Source organism: Hypanus sabinus, chromosome 20 (assembly GCF_030144855.1).
Source record: "Hypanus sabinus isolate sHypSab1 chromosome 20, sHypSab1.hap1, whole genome shotgun sequence".
Lineage (NCBI taxonomy): Eukaryota > Metazoa > Chordata > Chondrichthyes > Myliobatiformes > Dasyatidae > Hypanus > Hypanus sabinus.
The window spans coordinates 46,195,688-46,211,862 of NC_082725.1; the positions used below are offsets into that span (position 1 = coordinate 46,195,688).

General features: G+C 39.6%; 1 protein-coding gene across 3 annotated transcripts; it reads right to left on the bottom strand.

Annotated features, from left to right (window-relative positions):
• Positions 1 to 427: 427 nt before the first annotated feature.
• Positions 428 to 6,213, bottom strand: acot13 (acyl-CoA thioesterase 13). Of its 3 annotated transcripts, none has more exons than XM_059945453.1 (4): positions 6,007 to 6,138; positions 2,346 to 2,439; positions 1,467 to 1,651; positions 428 to 657 (listed from the first exon to the last, which is right to left on the bottom strand). In XM_059945453.1, the coding sequence occupies exons 3-4, from the start codon at positions 1,649 to 1,651 to the stop codon at positions 501 to 503; spliced, it is 342 nt and encodes a 113-aa protein (XP_059801436.1). In that variant the 5' UTR covers positions 2,346 to 2,439; positions 6,007 to 6,138; the 3' UTR covers positions 428 to 500. The 3 variants fall into 3 exon arrangements, with proteins under 3 accessions (XP_059801436.1, XP_059801435.1, XP_059801434.1); XM_059945452.1 differs by having other exon boundaries at positions 2,309 to 2,439; XM_059945451.1 differs by lacking the exon at positions 2,346 to 2,439 and having other exon boundaries at positions 6,007 to 6,213.
• Between the last annotated feature and the right edge of the window lie 9,962 nt (positions 6,214 to 16,175).

Genomic DNA, 16,175 nt, shown 5'->3' on the forward strand with positions numbered 1-16,175 from the left:
ATTCAAATTACTGATGAAATCTGTTGCTATGGGTTTAAATGTAATGAGATGGTAACCTATAGAAAGATTTTCATTACTGCTGGAACAAAGATATTTTACAACCAAGAAGTATTGGCATGTAGCCACTACAGCTTCGGCAATAGGTAACTATAACACGATTCCACAATGTCAAACATTACCATTTAAAGTGGGTTATAGTCATAAATACTGACACAAATACTCGTTGAACAGAGTAAGTGATGTTCATTGATGAGATCTTAGTGTCTTATAAAAGTCTTCACTTGTGACAATGCAGCATTTACACAGTATTGCACTGCTGTCTGCTGTTTATCTGAAACGAGTTGAAAATTAGTCTGCAGAACAGCTTTTAATTTTGAGGCAGGCCACAGGATTCCTAATAATTGAATTGAAAGCACAATTCACAATATTTGAAATTAAAATCTTTTATTTGTTAACTTTTCCTCAAACAAAGTAATTGTACAAAAGTGGTTTAATTTCTTTTAAGTGTGAAGATACTTTGTGTGCCGTCCCTGAGCCAAGAGTTTCCCTGTTACTTTGTTTGTCACGTCCACAGTTGTAAATGCAAGAGATTTGCCTTCCTTCAGCACCTCAGCAGTAATGATAATATCCTCTCCCAGTTTTGCTGCATTCATATACCTAGAAGAAGTAATAAGTCACACATTTTCAGTCATCAAGCACATCATTGCAACTGGATATATGTCATTCTGAAAAGTGAAGACATTTATGACATTTCATCTACATTCTTTTTCTGGCTAAGTAAGGTACCTTGCCATTGTCATTGTCAGCAAAGTACCACCTGGTGTAATTGATTAAATGGAAGTAGACAATCTTCACATAGCACACATTTGCTATTCTAATTATGTTCACACTTGAGTACCAGCTATTGGCTTAGCTGGTCATGTTCATGCCTCACTTGAAAACATGCAGGTTCCTTTGGAACCTTAGACCTGAAATATAAGGACACAATTTGCTGACATGTTCAGTGCAGCACTGGGGAACTGTTCCACTTTAAAGATGATCATTATTGTGAGATCCCAAACTAAGACTCCCTTTCTCCTTTGAGTGACTACAACACAACCTGGAGCATTACTTGCAAAAATGCAAATGTGTCATTGGTGATTTCTGGTTCAAAATGTCATTGCTAAGACATCAACATGTATTTTCTCTAATTCAGCACACTGCTTGGTGCAACTGGCAATAGCATTTTCAACATCAGTAATGAAAATTGATAGCTCACAGGCAAAGGAGATCAAATGGTTTTCTTCTATGGTGCTGATAAATACTTTATAAATGAACAGTTTACAACACTTTATGATTTGAAAACAATTTTCCATGTGGATCCTATTAAACATTGCCAGTGATTTTTAGCTGTTCATCATCATTCAGTTGTTATTGAATGATCAGACACTTTATTAAATTTCCAAGGTACCAAAAACTCTGCATACGTTATATTCATGTCCACACTAACTCCTGGTAACGCCCGTTCAGTGCTAAGCAAGGCTGTAGTTGATACCACATCCACTAGTGTTGCTGTCACTCCACCATGTAGGTTGCCCGCCCGATTCACATGTTCCTCCTCCACTTTCATTTCGCAGACAATTTTTCCAGGGCTAGTTGTAACAACAGCCATCTAGAAAAAAGTGTAATTGTAACTTAATTAGACTGATTTTAAAATACATCGATGATTAGATAATTGGCTTTATTTGCCAAATGTGCACTGAAACATACAGTGAAATATGTCATTTGTGTCTACAACCAACAAGAGTCCAAGGATGTGCTGAGGGCCACCTGCAAATGTTGCCATGCTTCTGGCGTCAACACAGAATGACTATAAGCTACTAACTCTAACTCGTATGTTTTTGGAATGTGGGAGGAAACCCATATGGTCATTTGGAGAATATAAAAACTTCTTACAGACAGGCAGGATTGAATCCAGATTGTGGCATTGCAGAGTGCTGCACTACTGTGCCACTCCTTGCGTTACGCTAAATAGTGTGAGTGATATTCTTAGCATATAAACGTTCCTAGAAAAGGGTCTTTTAGAATAAAAAGCATAACAAGCATGTTAAGAAACATTATGGAGCCTTGCAAAGACGAGGTGAAAGTCTAAAGGGCTTTGCATAGATTTCTAGTAAAAATAGCGGCTGGTAAGGCATGTGTTTAAGAAGCTGGTCCATGTGTAATTAGGCCTTGAATAGTTTTGGCACTGGAGAGACAAGTGGATGCAACGCAAGAACATAATAATCCCACATTTCATTTAGAGGAAGTTCCAGTCTTGGTGACTCACCATGAGATTGAAGGATCACCTTCAGGACAAGCATTACCTGATTTGGCTGCTTGGGAGAGGTCCAGCCAGCAGCTAATCAGGCCTGGAGAGAAAAACTTTGAGTACTGCTTTCATTTCCTTCAGATTTCTACCTAAAAGAGAAAGTAATCTGTGGAAATTAATTAAATGGCCAGGAAGATAGCAAAACTTTAAGCATATGTGTCACAGACCCAAATCCTCTGAAATCTTTATTCAACTATTGATTCCACTAACTGATCCTTCCTCGCTGATAACCAACACTGGCACATCTCAAGGAAGCATGCTTAGCGCACTGCCCTATTCTCTCTACGCCTGTGACTGTGTGGCTTGACACAGCTCAAAAGGCATCTATAAATTTGCTGATGACACAACTGTTGTTAGCAGAATTTCAGATCGTGATGAGGAGGCGTAAAGCAGCTGACTGGTGTCACAACAACAACCTTGCACTCAACGTCAGTAAGACCAAGGAATTGACCGTGGACTTCAGGAAAGGGAAGTCGAGGGCATGCACACCAGTCCTCATCGAAGGATCAGCAGTCGAAAGGGAATGGGGACATGTGCTGAATTCATTGATTTTCTCCAAGGTACATATTAAGATTTAGTGGGAACTTTAAGCATGTTTTAATACTGTGATAATGGAGAAAATCATGCACTTTTGTATCCAAACTAAATTATGAAACTTTCAGTTCAAGACATTAACGAGTGACAAGTCTGATATCTTAGACCTTATAGCTACCATATTAGCTTGTAAATGTCTTAAATGAAGAGAAGATAGAAATAGCTGAATCCTGTGGACAGAGTTCGGAAGGCCACAAGTATCGATCAAATAGAAGAAACGTAGTCTATTCTAAATACCACCAACATACAGTTGTGTCTATTTAGACAGGAAATGAAACCAATTTCAAAGCATACCATGCTCCCTGCTCGTAGCTCCCAATCTATCTCTATTCTGTGTGGATATATCCGCTAGGGAAAATTAAGCAAACCAAGAAATGTAAAGATCTGGAGACTTCTGGGAAATACAGAGAAGCTAATTTAAAATACTGACATGCTTGAATGGTACTCCGTGAGAATTCAATGATTCTCGGCAACACACTTGAGCAGCTGGCAGGAACTCCATGTCTTTGAAAAAACAGTAAGAATGAAATTACTGACAATGTGCCTAGGATAATCTACTAACTCTGAGGCAGAAATAAATCTTTTCACCTAAGATACAACGTATTTCATGGTGAATTGTTTGTATAAACTTACATAAATCTTCAAGTTAGTGGTGGAGTAAGTGACCAACATCCTGAAGCCCTCAAATGGGATTATATTGCATTGCAACCAAATTTCTTGACCTCTCAAGCAGAATCCAATAAAAACTAGAGCTGAAACTATCTTTCTGGTCTCCTTGGAATGAGGCAAGTTCTGCCTGGTCTTGGCTAGCATATATTTGAAGACGAAAAACCTGACAAAACATTTTTTTACTTGTCAATAAAAATCCACCTTGTCAATAATTGAAATTGATGTTAATAGGTTACATCCATTTCAGTGTTGATAACTATCCATTTAATACTATTATGTATTTAGTCTGTGTGTTTTAGGGATTCAGGAGATATAGAATTATGGGAGATTTTACTGAGAGGATATCAAAAGGAATTTCTGCTTGTCAAGATGACAAAGACATTCCACATCAACCTGTTTCTCCAGTGACAAAGCCACAACAACAAAGGTGTGTCCAAGTAACACATTCTTCTTAACTATAACAATGTCAGGTTAAATCAATGAATTGAATCAAAAATGCAAATTGTATTTCTGCCCTGTTGATTTCATCCAGATGTTATATGTATGCAAATGAGGAAGAAATAAAGATTACACTTGCTTTTTGTGTATACTTGGTTGCAACACCATAGAGAATTATCCACAGAAGGAGGTAATTAAACTCACACTGTCCCAGCCAGCCAAAGATTTATTGTTTACATTAATGCACGTTGGTGTATGGCCCTTTACATCATGACACTACCAACACTCATGTATAAAATTGTTTATACATGGGTAAAGGTTTCTGCCTTCACTTTACGTTCAAGTTGTCAGTTCTGCACCTCAATTACTTGTGAAAAATATTTCTCTTTAGTCCCCTTTACTCTTTCAACCAATTAACTTAAATCTCCCGGTGGCAGAACATTTTAATTCCGATTCCCATTCTGACATGTCGGTCCAAGATGAGGCTGCCCTCAGGTTGGAGGAGCAATACTTTATATTCAGTCTGAATAACCTCCAACCTGATGGCATGAACATTGATTTCTTCTTCCAGTAAACAAATTTCCCTCCACCCTTCCTCTATTTCCCACTCTAACCTTTTACTTCTTTCCTTTTTCTCCTATAGTCCCTTCTCCACTCCTTCTTCAATCTTTGGCCTTTCCCACCCACCTTTCACCTTCCAGCTAACCTCCTTCCTCTCCTCCACCTTCTTTCTATTCTAGCGTCTCTCCCTTACTTCTCAGTCCTGAAGAAGGTTCTCAGCCCGAAACGTCAGCTGTTTATTCATTTCCATAGATGCTGTCTGACTACAGAGTTCATCCAGCACTTTGCACGTGTAACTTAAATCTATGCGTCTTTGTTCTTGTTCTATCAGCCTTCATTTTCACCCTGTCCAGGGCACTCATGTTAAAGGACTCCAGTTATGTCTCTCATCACTCCTTTATTCCAAAGGAAATTACACAATACTTGATAATTTCTCACTATGACTATTGTTCAGCAGTCCTAGCAATCTGAATTTATTTTACATCCTCCTGAATGCAATGATATCCTTGCTGCAGAACTCTTAACTGTGGTTAATTAATGTTCTGGAAATCTTAAATTGATCACATTTGCTCTGCTCAGTGCCTTAGCCTGCAATGGAAAGGTTTCTGTGTGGTTTCAAAACCATCTCATCAAACTGTCTAGGTACCTCCAGGGATCTGTGGCCACTATGAGTGGTATCGGTATGCAAGCAGGCTTTTCCCACTGAGGTTGGGTGGGACTACAACCAGAGGTCATGGCTTAGAGGGTGAAAGGTGAAAAGTTTAAGGGTCACGAGGAAAAACCTCTTCACTCAGAGGATTGTGAGGATTTGGAATAAGCTCAAGTGGTCTATTTCAAGAATTTCAAGAGAAGTTTAGATAGGTACATGGATAGTAGGGATATGGAGGGTTATTATACTGTTGTAAATTACTAAAGCCAGTGCCTAAGGCCATGAAATCTGAAGGAGACTCAATTCATAAACACTTACTCATTGGGAAATGGATTAGTTGACGTTGCTCAAATCCAATGCCATTTTTCCATCAGAAGGAAAATTTCACATTCCAGGGCTCGAAAGCAAAATATTTTTTCTTTCATCAAATGTCATTAAATTGTGTTTATCGTTTTCAGCTTTAATATCGCTTTAATATTAAAATGACTAATTGTGAATAATCTTTGACCTGTACTGTCGTTTACGACACGCTTTACTAAAACATTAACTACCTTAATCAATTTAGAATAACAGGAATAATTGCTCGGATTCAATTTTAACCAACAGCTATGTACACCTGACTAAAAGTCGCGTAAGTCACTTTTAATAAACCTTATCTTTACAGAAATTTGGCCCAAGCTGCGGAGTGCTGGAAGTTTCCTGCAATGCTGGTCACATTCACAAATTCACAGAGTCAGCGATTCACCTTGCTCAAAATTCGATCGAAGCCCTTCCCTCCTGTCAAACCTCGCATTAACTGTCTGAAATTGTTCAAAGACGATCCAGCCATGCTGAGAAACAAGGTTGCAGCGATCGGTTCTCGCGCGAAGTGCTCAGAGGTTACAGACAGGCGTCTTCCTGGAGCGGAGGGAACTCCGCCCGTAAACTGGGAGGACCAACCGCATCTCCTATCGCGCCCCCTACCGCAGCTGAGCTCCAATCAGCCAGTGCTGGAACTTCTCATCTGCGCAAACAGTTCTCCTTCTTCCAGGCATGGTATTTGCAGCTGAAACACAAACAGAAATGCTGAAGGAGTTGTCTCGGCCCAACCCCCCCCACCCCCACCACAGATGCTGCCTGGCCTGCTGGGTTCCTCCAGCGTTTGGTGTGTGCGTGTGTTGCTTGGATTTCCAGCATCTGCAGATTTTCTCTTGCTGGAAGGAGTCAAGTTAGGCGAGATCTACTGGAAGAGAAAACAGTTAACATTTCAGCTTTAAAACCATTCATCAGGACTGGCAGGGCTTTTCCAGTATTTCTCTTTTGTTTCAGCTACAGAACCCTTCATCAGCTGGTCCTTTTTCTACAGATGCTGCCAGCCCAGCTAAGCATCTGTGGCATTTTCTGGTTTTATTTCTAATTTCCGGCATCCACAAGTTTTTAATCGTTATAGTTCATTAATCGTTTTACTGTTTTCACTTTCAATTTGAGCAAGCTGTGCCACTACCAAGCTGTGTCATCTTATTTGGTCGATTGTAAAAAAAAGGTAAATGAGAAGGTAGAGAGGAGGTTCATGGGAATGATCCCAGGAGTGAAAGGGTTAACATGTGAGGAGTATTTGATGGCTCTAAAACTATACTCATTGGAGTTTAGAAGAATGAAGAGCTGGGGCTGTTGGGGGGGGGGGGTGGGGAGGGAAATTCATCGAAACTCATATTGAAAGGCTTAGGTAGAGTGAACATGAAGAAGATGTTTCCTATAGTGGTGGAGTCCAGAATCAGAGTCAGGTTTATTATCACTGGCACATGTTGTAAACTTTGTTAACTTAGCAGCAGCAGTTCAATGCAATGCATAATATAGTAAAAATATAATAATCAATAAATACATAAATAAATAAATTACCATATATGTATATTGAATAGACTAAAGGTCATGCAAAAACAGAAATAAAAGCACAGCCACAGAATACAAGGACATTGTCCTATAGTATAATAAGAGCTATGGTCCAAAAGTTTATTTGCTTAGTTTCTTATGTGAATATTTAACCCAAGTAAAACAAACAACTGCTACTTGCTTCCATTACCTCAAAACTTGGGTCTGATTTCAAAACCAGCTTTCTTTGTATATTGCTACCTGCAAACCCTCCTCTCTGCAGAGAAAATATTGGAAAATGGAAAAAAATATGGAAATTATTTCATTCACTAGAAGTTAATAAGTTAAGTGGGATAAAAGAGGAAAGAGATCTTTGACCATAGATCCATAAACCCCCAATGCGTAAGGTCAGTGAATCTACAACATATGTAAGTTTGGTTCTCAAGGAAGGAGTGAGGTGAAGCTGCAGAATGCAATGGGACTGGCAGTACCTGTTCAGATTCACATCTATTTAGTTATCACACGTTCACTGGAACATACAGTGATAAATAAATGAATCTTCAGAGCGACTGTGAGTGGAGATATAGCAAGATGCATATTCACATCATAAGATAGAAGGCATAGTAATGGCAGCCAGTGGAGTGCTAAGCTCCTCCTGTGTGAGCAGTCAGGGAGAAGTCAAATGTCCCTGATGTCTATGTCTTTCAGGAAGTATGTCCACTGATGCTCCTCTCAGACCTCAACCATTGGTTGAAGGGGCAGTCAGACTCCCTGAGGAATGTGCACGAGGCAATGTGTTCCAAGTGGGTTGCTCTGCAACTGGCTTTGCTGTGCAGCAAGAAAGGACCAAGTCTCGGTGCATAGTAGTGGCAGGAGACTTGATCATCTGGGGGAGAGACAGTTATATCTGTGGGCCACTGATGAGATTCCATGCTAGTGTGTTCCATCTCTGGTGCCAGGGTCAAAGGTGCCTTGTAGCAGGTACAGAACATTTTGAAAGCGGGGTGGTGTGGGTCAGCCAGGAGTCATAGTCCAGGTTGGTACTATTGACCTCGGTAACAAATAAGGTCCTGCAAAAATAATTCGGGTAGAAACTGGCAAAGGAGGACCTCTAGTGTTGTTTTTTAAAAATGCTGCTAAGTAAGGTTAGGCCAGGGGTGGGCAAACTTTTTGACTTGAGGGTGACAAAGGGTTCTAAAATTTGACAGGGGGGCCGGACCAGGAGCAGATGGACAGAGTGTTTTGGTAATACACCTCATAAAAGAAAATAAAGTATCATGGGATATGTAGAAAACATGTGCTTTAATTTCAATTGAAAATGAACAAATGCATTACAACAAAATATGTCTTTGAAGTCCCATGGTATTTAGCTATTTATTGAAATGACTCTTAAAACACTGAAAATTAAATGAATAAAATACAGCTTTTTTAATAGTAACGATTATTATTTTAAAGCACTGAAAATTCTGTTATCCTTCAAGATATTATCATCATCACTCTCCTCCTGCCTGTCTTTATTTCAAAAACAGTAGGAGATGCAGGTCTATTTGTCCTGCTCCTTCTTATTCAATTGTCCCCTGTGTCAAAACTCAACAACGACCCGCACAATGACAGAACAGTGAGAGCGCGCCAGTATGCAGAGCGCGTTATTTGATCTGGAGTGCATTTTTTATTTTGAGAACGTACGTGCACCTGCGCACTACTCATGTCCATCACTTAACAGAAATGACATGTAACATGTAAGGCTTATTGAAAAAAATATTTTCAAATGCATTTTTTACATAACACAATGAAGAAACTTATTTTTAATTTCAGTGGGAACAGCGTTGTTGGTCTCCCTTTTTAGCCAGCGCATCAAAGTCTGGATTTAGTTTTGTTGTGGCGATTCTCAGGATGGATCTGAGGTGTTGGTCAGTTAACTTGGATCTGTGGCTGGCTTTGTTGAATTTCATGACGCTGAACGCCTGTTCACACAAATAGGTTGAGCCGAACAAAGATTAAAGCGCAAATGTGGAGTAATACGCTGCACCTCAACAAAGGTCAATGTGTAGCGGTGTGCTACATGCAGCGCTAAAATTACGACACGTAGGTAACTGCAGTCGAAGAAAAAAACTTTATTCGAAATCTGCAGCCTCACTTTTAAGCCTCCCTCAACCTGCCTCCCTGCGCAGAGGCTCCAAAGCTCTGTGCTCGCAAATCCCCGCAGGCTATCTCCCTTAGCCGGAATGCTGGCTAATTGTGAGCCGGTTCGGATGTGCCAGGAAATGGGTCACCACAAATGTATATAGAGTGCGTCATCTATTGGGAAAACACCAGAATTGCGGGGAAAAAACGTTAACAAGGTTTATTAATATAATTTCATCAAGTTCTGCGGGCTGGATTAAAAAGCTTAACGGGCCGCATATGGCCCCCGGGCCGTAGTTTGCCCATGCCTGTCTTAGTTATATCTCTAATTAGATCATGAAGTCCACTAATTAGATGATTAAAATCATTATATTGCTAATTCAACCGCTTATTTACAGTAATTTGAATGCTAAGATCACTATATCACTAATTTAGTTTTGTTAGTTTTTTTATCGTTATAGGATCTTTACTCTTTGCTGGTTTTGTAATAAAGGATTGAACGTACTTTTTTCAATTTGGAATTTCATTATTTGGAAGCACGTCATACAGTGTTGACTCCCTGGCTTCAGTCTCTCAGCCGTTTTGTTTTTTTTAAAGTAACTGCTACATTTTTGTCAATAAAAAAAAGCCAAATAAACACCCAAAGGTTTGGGTATGGCAAAGGTTTGCTTTGGACCTGTTGGGAAAATTGAAATCGCAGCATAAGAACAACATGTTGGAACCTCCAGCAGCTTGCGTTATCAGCAAGCGTTCTTGATTTGTGTGGTGTATTTGTGGTTTGAACACAGTTTTGAATGGTCAGTGCTGCCTGCCCATTGGGAACCATTGCTTAATCATCTGGTGTTTACTTAAGGGTTCGTTGCTTTGTTTTGTTGAAGTGCTGAAATAGTTCCCCAGCTGACATTTGAATTGAATGCTGTTTGTTTGGTCTTGTTTAAGCACTGTGGATGTGTAATCAGCTTGTTTGTTGCCTACAATTATTGAATCGAATATCACCAGTGCTGAGAGTGAACAAAGACTGAATTAAGAGTTGGGCAGCTAGACAAAGTAACATGAGTGCACCAAAGCATGGATTTGGCACCAACGACTCTGGAGTCAGGGCTACAAAAGAGAAATTAAAGCTATAGCTAAGGCTAATCTAATTTAAGGTCTTGGGAAGGAGCATGAAACAAACGTCAACAAAATCAAATGATTAATGCTGTCAATTAATAATCTTATGAAAATTAGAGAAAATGCCTTACAAGTGCAATCTTGTCTTGAGAAGTTGACTAATCTTTGTGAAGCTGTTGTTAAGCAACATCACGTGTTAATTTCATTACTTCCCAAGGTTCAGCATGAAAGGCAGAATGGCTGTTTTTACAAGCATTGATGGCTATAGGAGTGCAATCATAGTGAATGTGGAAACAATGGTTGAACTATTGAAGGTCATGTTGGTACAACAGTGAACATGTGTCTTACCTTCCACAATGTGGTGAAAACTATTGTGAAATATGTAACATCTCTACACAGGAAAATATGCCAGTCCAGAGAGGGAACATTCCATGACAGAAGGATCTCCAGGGATGTTCTCACCTGAAGCATATCACTTTGCCAGATGTTAATTTGGAAATTCAGCTGCTGATGGGGTAACTGTGCCTGAAGTGTTGGAGTCATTGCATGTGTTTCATAGTGTTAATGATGGACCCTATGGAATTAGAACAATATTGGGTGGACTGTGAATGGGCCACTGAAAGGAGACCATGGTGCCGGAAGAGGCTGTGCACAGCCTGAGCTGAAAGTTAACAGGATCTTGGTTTTGAATTTGGACAAGGTTTGGCAGCACCAGCTCTAGGCAGACTTCTCTAAATGCAGTCAGGTACAACGACCTGATTCATTAAGAGGATATCACAAGTTCAGGGAGCTGGTTATGGATTCTGCAAAACTGGTGGATGTCCACTGCCAGATTAACTTACTTTTGAGAAAGGAAGAGATTGATGTGCCCAATAACAGGAAGATTGAAGAACAGCATGCTCTAAATCTAAAGAAGAGGTCTAAGTGGGATTTGTCATTTCATACTGACTACACAGCTTTCATGAAGGATGTCATCTCAAAGGATATGCTGAAAGAATGCCAGCAGATGATCTGGAATGTGGTGATGGGGAAGTCTGGTGTATTCCACATCATGCTGTTTATCACCCCAGAAAAGGGAACCTCAGAGTTGTGTTTGACTATGGAGTGACTTTTCAGTGAATATCACTTAATGCTTGGCTTTTAGAGGGACCAGATCTTACTAGCTCACTGATTGGAGTCATAACCAGATTCAGAAAAGAACCAGTGGTGATCATGGCAGATATTGAATCAATATTTCATCAAGTTCAAGTACCAGTGGAAGATGCAGATCTGCTGTGGTTTCTCGGGTGACATGGTTGTGAGCTCAGCCAGGATATAGTGGACTTTAGAATGGTGTTACATCTCTTTGGAGTAACTTCATTGCCAAGCTGTGAAAACTTCACTCCTAGAAAATGCATAGAAGACAATGAAGAAGCTGTGAGATAGTGGATAAGGTTTTGCATTGCTTCTATTGTTACGAACCCCGTAACTGGGTGTCTTACCAGCAAAGATAGGTGTATCCGTTGGAGTCTGATGATACTATTTTTAACAGTATTTATTAGTAAAAATACACAAAAATAATATCAATGCAAATATACAGATAACATACGTCATCAATACTAAACCTAAAAGTGCGGGTATAATAATAATCAATAAGAAATAAGCTCTATCGTTGTCTAGGGCAGGGGTGGGCAAACTTTTTGACTTGTGGGCCACAAAGGGTTCTAAAATTTGACAGGGGGGCTGGACCAGGAGCAGATGGATGGAGTGTTTTGGTAATACACCTCATAAGAGAAAATATCGTGGGATATGTAGAAAACAAGTGCTTTAATTTCAATTGAAAATGAACAAATGCATTACAACAAAATATCTGTCTTTGAAGTCCCATGGTATTTAGCTATTTATTGAAATGAGTTTTAAAACACTGAAAATTAAATGAATAAAATACAGCTTTTTTTTAATAGTAACAGTTATTATTTTAAAGCACTGAAAATTCTGTTATCCTTCAAGATATTATCATCATCACTCTCCTCCTGACTGTCTTTATTTCAAAAACGGTAGGAGATGCAGGTCTATTTGTCCTGCTCCTTCTTATTCAATTGTCCCCTGTGTCAAAACTCAACAACGACCCGCACAATGACAGAACAGTGAGAGCGCGCCAGTATGCAGAGCGCGTTATTTGATCTGGAGTGCATTTTTTATTTTGAGAACGTACGTGCACCTGCGCACTACTCATGTCCATCACTTAACAGAAATGACATGTAACATGTAAGGCTTATTGAAAAAAATATTTTCAAATGCATTTTTTACATAACACAATGAAGAAACTTATTTTTAATTTCAGTGGGAACAGCGTTGTTGGTCTCCCTTTTTAGCCAGCGCATCAAAGTCTGGATTTAGTTTTGTTGTGGCGATTCTCAGGATGGATCTGAGGTGTTGGTCAGTTAACTTGGATCTGTGGCTGGCTTTGTTGAATTTCATGACGCTGAACGCCTGTTCACACAAATAGGTTGAGCCGAACAAAGATTAAAGCGCAAATGTGGAGTAATACGCTGCACCTCAACAAAGGTCAATGTGTAGCGGTGTGCTACATGCAGCGCTAAAATTACGACACGTAGGTAACTGCAGTCGAAGAAAAAAACTTTATTCGAAATCTGCAGCCTCACTTTTAAGCCTCCCTCAACCTGCCTCCCTGCGCAGAGGCTCCAAAGCTCTGTGCTCGCAAATCCCCGCAGGCTATCTCCCTTAGCCGGAATGCTGGCTAATTGTGAGCCGGTTCGGATGTGCCAGGAAATGGGTCACCACAAATGTATATAGAGTGCGTCATCTATTGGGAAAACACCAGAATTGCGGGGAAAAAACGTTAACAAGGTTTATTAATATAATTTCATCAAGTTCTGCGGGCTGGATTAAAAAGCTTAACGGGCCGCATATGGCCCCCGGGCCGTAGTTTGCCCATGCCTGTCTTAGTTATATCTCTAATTAGATCATGAAGTCCACTAATTAGATGATTAAAATCATTATATTGCTAATTCAACCGCTTATTTACAGTAATTTGAATGCTAAGATCACTATATCACTAATTTAGTTTTGTTAGTTTTTTTATCGTTATAGGATCTTTACTCTTTGCTGGTTTTGTAATAAAGGATTGAACGTACTTTTTTCAATTTGGAATTTCATTATTTGGAAGCACGTCATACAGTGTTGACTCCCTGGCTTCAGTCTCTCAGCCGTTTTGTTTTTTTTAAAGTAACTGCTACATTTTTGTCAATAAAAAAAAGCCAAATAAACACCCAAAGGTTTGGGTATGGCAAAGGTTTGCTTTGGACCTGTTGGGAAAATTGAAATCGCAGCATAAGAACAACATGTTGGAACCTCCAGCAGCTTGCGTTATCAGCAAGCGTTCTTGATTTGTGTGGTGTATTTGTGGTTTGAACACAGTTTTGAATGGTCAGTGCTGCCTGCCCATTGGGAACCATTGCTTAATCATCTGGTGTTTACTTAAGGGTTCGTTGCTTTGTTTTGTTGAAGTGCTGAAATAGTTCCCCAGCTGACATTTGAATTGAATGCTGTTTGTTTGGTCTTGTTTAAGCACTGTGGATGTGTAATCAGCTTGTTTGTTGCCTACAATTATTGAATCGAATATCACCAGTGCTGAGAGTGAACAAAGACTGAATTAAGAGTTGGGCAGCTAGACAAAGTAACATGAGTGCACCAAAGCATGGATTTGGCACCAACGACTCTGGAGTCAGGGCTACAAAAGAGAAATTAAAGCTATAGCTAAGGCTAATCTAATTTAAGGTCTTGGGAAGGAGCATGAAACAAACGTCAACAAAATCAAATGATTAATGCTGTCAATTAATAATCTTATGAAAATTAGAGAAAATGCCTTACAAGTGCAATCTTGTCTTGAGAAGTTGACTAATCTTTGTGAAGCTGTTGTTAAGCAACATCACGTGTTAATTTCATTACTTCCCAAGGTTCAGCATGAAAGGCAGAATGGCTGTTTTTACAAGCATTGATGGCTATAGGAGTGCAATCATAGTGAATGTGGAAACAATGGTTGAACTATTGAAGGTCATGTTGGTACAACAGTGAACATGTGTCTTACCTTCCACAATGTGGTGAAAACTATTGTGAAATATGTAACATCTCTACACAGGAAAATATGCCAGTCCAGAGAGGGAACATTCCATGACAGAAGGATCTCCAGGGATGTTCTCACCTGAAGCATATCACTTTGCCAGATGTTAATTTGGAAATTCAGCTGCTGATGGGGTAACTGTGCCTGAAGTGTTGGAGTCATTGCATGTGTTTCATAGTGTTAATGATGGACCCTATGGAATTAGAACAATATTGGGTGGACTGTGAATGGGCCACTGAAAGGAGACCATGGTGCCGGAAGAGGCTGTGCACAGCCTGAGCTGAAAGTTAACAGGATCTTGGTTTTGAATTTGGACAAGGTTTGGCAGCACCAGCTCTAGGCAGACTTCTCTAAATGCAGTCAGGTACAACGACCTGATTCATTAAGAGGATATCACAAGTTCAGGGAGCTGGTTATGGATTCTGCAAAACTGGTGGATGTCCACTGCCAGATTAACTTACTTTTGAGAAAGGAAGAGATTGATGTGCCCAATAACAGGAAGATTGAAGAACAGCATGCTCTAAATCTAAAGAAGAGGTCTAAGTGGGATTTGTCATTTCATACTGACTACACAGCTTTCATGAAGGATGTCATCTCAAAGGATATGCTGAAAGAATGCCAGCAGATGATCTGGAATGTGGTGATGGGGAAGTCTGGTGTATTCCACATCATGCTGTTTATCACCCCAGAAAAGGGAACCTCAGAGTTGTGTTTGACTATGGAGTGACTTTTCAGTGAATATCACTTAATGCTTGGCTTTTAGAGGGACCAGATCTTACTAGCTCACTGATTGGAGTCATAACCAGATTCAGAAAAGAACCAGTGGTGATCATGGCAGATATTGAATCAATATTTCATCAAGTTCAAGTACCAGTGGAAGATGCAGATCTGCTGTGGTTTCTCGGGTGACATGGTTGTGAGCTCAGCCAGGATATAGTGGACTTTAGAATGGTGTTACATCTCTTTGGAGTAACTTCATTGCCAAGCTGTGAAAACTTCACTCCTAGAAAATGCATAGAAGACAATGAAGAAGCTGTGAGATAGTGGATAAGGTTTTGCATTGCTTCTATTGTTACGAACCCCGTAACTGGGTGTCTTACCAGCAAAGATAGGTGTATCCGTTGGAGTCTGATGATACTATTTTTAACAGTATTTATTAGTAAAAATACACAAAAATAATATCAATGCAAATATACAGATAACATACGTCATCAATACTAAACCTAAAAGTGCGGGTATAATAATAATCAATAAGAAATAAGCTCTATCGTTGTCTAGGGCAGGGGTGGGCAAACTTTTTGACTTGTGGGCCACAAAGGGTTCTAAAATTTGACAGGGGGGCTGGACCAGGAGCAGATGGATGGAGTGTTTTGGTAATACACCTCATAAGAGAAAATATCGTGGGATATGTAGAAAACAAGTGCTTTAATTTCAATTGAAAATGAACAAATGCATTACAACAAAATATCTGTCTTTGAAGTCCCATGGTATTTAGCTATTTATTGAAATGAGTTTTAAAACACTGAAAATTAAATGAATAAAATACAGCTTTTTTTTAATAGTAACAGTTATTATTTTAAAGCACTGAAAATTCTGTTATCCTTCAAGATATTATCATCATCACTCTCCTCCTGACTGTCTTTATTTCAAAAACGGTAGGAGATGCAGGTCTATTTGTCCTGCTCCTTCTTATTCAATTGTCCCCTGTG

What these genes read in the sequence shown, in the direction of transcription:
- acot13 (XM_059945451.1), bottom strand. Translation starts at nt 6,090, where the DNA reads ATGGCTGGATCGTCTTTGAACAATTTCAGACAGTTAATGCGAGGTTTG. An exon ending in TCGATCGAATTTTGAGCAAG is followed by an intron (nt 1,652 to 6,006) that starts GTGAATCGCTGA and finishes ACTTTTTTCTAG; the next exon opens with ATGGCTGTTGTTACAACTAG. An exon ending in AGTGTGGACATGAATATAAC is followed by an intron (nt 658 to 1,466) that starts GTATGCAGAGTT and finishes TACTTCTTCTAG; the next exon opens with GTATATGAATGCAGCAAAAC.